At 50.1% G+C, this 5,633-nt stretch overlaps 1 protein-coding gene across 1 annotated transcript in view; it reads right to left on the bottom strand.

Moving 5' to 3' along the window:
* The window catches only part of ALK (anaplastic lymphoma receptor tyrosine kinase), a 200,382-nt gene that overhangs the window by 129,424 nt on the left and 65,325 nt on the right, over nt 1–5,633 (bottom strand). The window contains exon 3 of the mRNA XM_008566396.1: nt 171–302. Coding sequence (XP_008564618.1) covers nt 171–302 — 132 coding nt within the window. The remainder of the gene's footprint in view (nt 1–170; nt 303–5,633) is intronic.

The following is a 5,633-nucleotide window of genomic DNA, read 5'->3' as shown; positions in this document are numbered from 1 at the left end:
CCGAAGAGGGAATTGTGTGTGAGCACCCTAGGCAAGCTTTGGGCCTGCACTTGCGCTTTCCCTGCAGGGTGGGGAGAAGCCCAGCTGCTCCGGGGTGGGGCCCTACGTCCCTTGTCTATCCACATGGGCATCAGGATGGTGACCAGGGAGAAGGGAAGAGGGGAAAGTACCTTTGTGGTCCTGGAAGCGGGCATCCTTTAAGGTCCTGACCTGCCACCGGGGCATGTCGGGTAAGAGTGTGCCTTGGGTCCAGCCACAGAAGTCATCCTCGAAATCACAGTAAAAACCAGCAGGGAGTCTACCTGTGGAGAGAGCATAGGGGCACAGGACTGCTGAAGGACATTTCCAGGACTGCTAAGGGCAAAATATGCCAATGTCAAGTCAAATTAGCCAGGCACAGCCAAATTCTTTCCACTAGTAACAGCTCCCTAGCCAGAATGCTTGATGTCCGATGACACTGATCGTAATGAAAAGGGGCCCCCAAGCCCTCACATGTGCATTGCTGGTTGACAATTTTCTGATCTTCAGAGAATAAGATAGTAATAATAATAACTTCATGACATGGATATTGTTAGTCCAGTTTTGTATGACAAAGCAGAGGCCCAGTAATGTTAAGCAACTTGTCCAAGGTCACAAAGTAGGAGGTAGCCCAGCTGGGTCTCAAACCCAGCCCTTCTGGTTCTAAATTCTGTGCTTTGCATACTGACCAACCATGAATGTGACCCCAGGAGAGGCCAATGTATGCCTCTCTAGAAGATATTTCTAACAGCTGACACTATGACAAGAGTGTGGTGGTGGCAGCGGCAGTGTTGGCTGGGGGTTGGTGTGAGTCCCTCAAATCACCCCATTAGCAGAGATACATATTGCTCAAAACTTTCCATTTGCTCCCCTTTATTTCCCAGCTCCTTGCAGTTAAGTGAAGCCACATGGCTAACTTTGGCCCATGAAATATGAGTGGATCAGGGCTGTACAAAGCCCTTGTGTATATCTTTAGCCTGCCTCTCTCTGCTGTAGTGACCAAAGAGAGTTCTTGTTCCTGAGCGTGCCACTCTACTATGGTGGAGCCTTTGCCTGCCTGGGTCCTGGAGTGATCCGTGGAGCAGAGGCCCCACCTGCCCCCAGCCTTCATTGGACAGGTACTGCAAATGCTACATCAAGCAACTGAAAAAGTTTGGGAGGGTTTATTCCTGCAGCAGAACCTAGCCTATTCTGGTCAATCCCAGCCACTGGGACCTCTTTCTATCTGTTGGCTCAGTGTAAAGGGCTTGAAATCCTTTCTCTCCGTCAGGCTGATCCCAGGTCCCATGAAAGAGGCTGCAGTCAGTTTTCGAGACCATATATTCCCCAGTTGCCCACAGGAGGAGGAGGAAAGGAGAGGAAGGCTGGAGAGAGCCCATTTTCTCCAGCTCCCTCTGAGAATGGCTGCAGAGAAGGCGCTCAGCCCCGAGGGGATAGTGGGCCATTCCAGGCCATTCCAAGAGCACCTGACAGCTCCAGCCCATGCTGTGGAGAAGCCCGTGTCTCATGGAGGAGAAAGGCTCTGTAGCTGACACCCACCGCTCTCCACGTCCCTCCTCTGTCGCAGCCTTCTTGGCAGCAGCAGGCTGACAAAGAGGGCCCTGATGCTTCCTGGCTGTGACAGCACCTTAGTGAATTATTACTCATTTCCCCCCCAGTTCTCTGTGCATTTCACACAGAGGCAGAATTATAAATTAAAACAGGCTGTCACTGACTTTGAGCATCTCTTTCCATTTATACCCCCCTGAAGAAATCATTTCCCCCCAAGCCCTGCATGCTCCTCTGATTAAAAATCCAAAAGCTAAGGCGATCTTTCTGTTTTATTTTTTATTCCCCCCTCAAGGGATCCCACATCCACTTCTTTTGCAGAAACCAACTGGTGGCTGGAAGTGACCTTCCATGGAGTGTCCTTCACAAGGATGCTTTAAAAATCGAGAACCACGATGGAAGTTTCCAGCAGGAGATGGGCTCCTGGTAGAAGGAGGCAGGGCTGAGGTGGGGGCTGTGCAGCATGTTGCTTCCTCCTTGCCCTTCAGGAGGTGGAGGAAGAGATCTGAGCGTGACTTGCGGGTACTGGAACCTCAACAGCACTGGAATCTGCACACGTGGTGGGTTCTTGTCCTCGCCACTTCCTATTGTGTGACCTCGGGCAAGTCACTTCCTTCCTCAGAGCCTCAGGTTCTTCAGCTGTGAAATGGGGCAATACTAGTGTCTATTTCCCAGAGGTGATGTGAGGATAAATAAGGGAGAGACTGTGGGAACACTTCGTAAGCAGCCAGAGCTGTGCAGATATGAAGTGGTTAGTGTTACTGATCATCACTCATACCCGAGTTAGGGGATGCATCAGGGTATGACTAATACAGCCAGCACCACCCTGGGGGCAGAGACGGGTCCCTCAGCTGCCTCTGGATATGCCTCTGGTGGGCTGCTTATGTGCTAGTCCTGCCTGTGCCTTCCACTGGGACTGGGATGAGGAAAGCCTCTACACCTTCTGGAAGCCCATCCTTGTCCTGGTGTGGCATAGGATCCAGGGTGAACTGAAATTGGGAACCCCATTTCTTTTTGGCTAATTGAATAAAGGGAGAGGAGGCAAGCAAAATAGCAAGACAGGTCAATGGACAATTTATGGGATAATTAAAACCTTGAAGAAAGGAAGGGAAGCTGAGAGGATTTCCGTCACTCTTGGCTCATCAGGGCAGTGTGCTCGGGAAGAAGCTGCTCCTGAGGAAGCTGGTGGGGGTGAGTTGGGGGGTCAGAACAAAGCCCCCGGGGGAATCACTGCTAAGGCCAGTGGCTGAGCAAAAGGTTGGCCCTCAGGGTTGGATCTAAGGGTGTTGGCTTGTCCTTCAGTCCTCCTTTTCTCCTGTCATTCACCCCAAGCACCTACCAAGTGCTTGACACATTATAGGACTTCAATATTTATTTGCTGAACAAAATGGGAGTCTGTTCAGTTCCCTAACGCCTTGCNGGGGCTGTGCAGCATGTTGCTTCCTCCTTGCCCTTCAGGAGGTGGAGGAAGAGATCTGAGCGTGACTTGCGGGTACTGGAACCTCAACAGCACTGGAATCTGCACACGTGGTGGGTTCTTGTCCTCGCCACTTCCTATTGTGTGACCTCGGGCAAGTCACTTCCTTCCTCAGAGCCTCAGGTTCTTCAGCTGTGAAATGGGGCAATACTAGTGTCTATTTCCCAGAGGTGATGTGAGGATAAATAAGGGAGAGACTGTGGGAACACTTCGTAAGCAGCCAGAGCTGTGCAGATATGAAGTGGTTAGTGTTACTGATCATCACTCATACCCGAGTTAGGGGATGCATCAGGGTATGACTAATACAGCCAGCACCACCCTGGGGGCAGAGACGGGTCCCTCAGCTGCCTCTGGATATGCCTCTGGTGGGCTGCTTATGTGCTAGTCCTGCCTGTGCCTTCCACTGGGACTGGGATGAGGAAAGCCTCTACACCTTCTGGAAGCCCATCCTTGTCCTGGTGTGGCATAGGATCCAGGGTGAACTGAAATTGGGAACCCCATTTCTTTTTGGCTAATTGAATAAAGGGAGAGGAGGCAAGCAAAATAGCAAGACAGGTCAATGGACAATTTATGGGATAATTAAAACCTTGAAGAAAGGAAGGGAAGCTGAGAGGATTTCCGTCACTCTTGGCTCATCAGGGCAGTGTGCTCGGGAAGAAGCTGCTCCTGAGGAAGCTGGTGGGGGTGAGTTGGGGGGTCAGAACAAAGCCCCCGGGGGAATCACTGCTAAGGCCAGTGGCTGAGCAAAAGGTTGGCCCTCAGGGTTGGATCTAAGGGTGTTGGCTTGTCCTTCAGTCCTCCTTTTCTCCTGTCATTCACCCCAAGCACCTACCAAGTGCTTGACACATTATAGGACTTCAATATTTATTTGCTGAACAAAATGGGAGTCTGTTCAGTTCCCTAACGCCTTGCCACTCAAAGTGTGGTCCAGGGACCAGCTGTATATGCATCATCTGGGAAACTGGGAGAAGTGCGGACTCTCAGGCCCTGCCCCAGCCCACTGAATCAGAATCTTCGTTTTTAATAAGCTCTGCAGGTGACTCCTGTGCACTGTAACGTTCGAGATGCGATGCACTAAACGACCCCCTTCTTGGGCAGCAGCCAGTTATTTCATTGGCTGCATGGCCAAGTCAGGCTGTGCGTGGGTCAATCAATCCCACAACATTTGGCAATTATGACACCTGATTCCACTCTAAGAGAGACAAATTGGCAGAGTCACTGAGATGTGACCTCAGCAGCAGCCACAGGAGCTGCCAAGTAGAAACTCCAGGCCAAATGACACTACTTCTTTTCATTCCTGTGTGGCAACTCTGTTAACATTTTTGATAAATATGTGTTATACATTTCCTTGAAAATATAGAGTCATGGGAAAAATGCTAGAAGAAATACATCAAAATATTATGGTTATCTCTGAATGTCTGAGAGGGAGGATTATGGGCCATAGTTATCTTCTCCTGTGTACTTTTCTAGATTTCTCAAGTATTTTACAAGCAGCATGTTTTATTTTACAGTAAAGAAATAAACTTTAAAAAATCTGTCTTTGCCTGGCAGGAAGAGTATCCCCACCAAACAGATGAGATTGAGTCCACAGAGGGGAAGTGATCTGCCTGCAGTACCCATAGTCAGTGAGTGACCCATGCAGGGAGTGAAGTGGGAACACCTGGCTCTTTCTGGGGAGCTACACACCACTGAGGCCATTGGTCAGAACACACAGGGGATCTAGAAGAGAACTTCAATGGGTTATAGTATCTGGGGATGTCTCACTTGGGTTTGGTGATGTTTAATGGGAAATGCAGGAGTGCTGTACTGGGGAGGGCAGGAGAATGGTGTGTTGGAGTGTGGGTTTGGAGGAAGGGGTATGAATGGACAGAAGGGTGTCATGATTTGATAGAGAAGGGAAGGGACTGCCAGCTCCATCTCAGGCACTCCACTCATCCCAGCCTGCTCCTCGAATTGTTAGGGGCTACAAAAAGACCCAGTAACATTGTCAGGTGAGTCTGATCGTCTGTGAGCAGCCCCAGAGTGTGCAGGGCGTTCCCTCTGGGAAAGGTGTGGGGAGCTGAGGCTGGCCCTCTGGTAGGATGAGTTGACTAAATGAGACCTACTTTTTCTCTCCAAATTCCAACCATGGCAGGGTTTGGTCAACTACTCTGACCCAAGATTAGTGACCCTCCTGAGGGTTCCTTAGAGGACTTGGCCATCTCCAACAGAGCTGCATTGCAAACACCTGCTAAGAAAAAACATTTTAACAGCTTCCAGATGAGCTGGGAAAGACCAAGTGTAGTCATCAGCATTTCCCTATCACATCGATGTTGATTCTGGAAACCGTCCCCACAAAGGTAACAGCAACACTAATAACACAGGCTAACATTTACTGAGCCTTTCTTACGTGCTACTCTGAACACTTCCCCCTTGCTTCTCAGATACCAGAGTGTTAGCAGGTATCATGTTACAGATGAGAAACTGAGACCCGGAGGGTGGAGGCCAATGATCTGAACCACCCTGCCCTGCACAGGAAGGTGGTAGCACAGCTCTGGCCTCCCTGACTCTTCCTGGCATCTTTGTCCTGGGTGGGTCTGTAGCTAGATTT

Source organism: Galeopterus variegatus, unplaced genomic scaffold (assembly GCF_000696425.1).
Source record: "Galeopterus variegatus unplaced genomic scaffold, G_variegatus-3.0.2 Scaffold239, whole genome shotgun sequence".
Lineage (NCBI taxonomy): Eukaryota > Metazoa > Chordata > Mammalia > Dermoptera > Cynocephalidae > Galeopterus > Galeopterus variegatus.
Note: the sequence above shows the minus strand (reverse complement) of the source record. Positions and strands in the feature narration are given on the sequence as shown.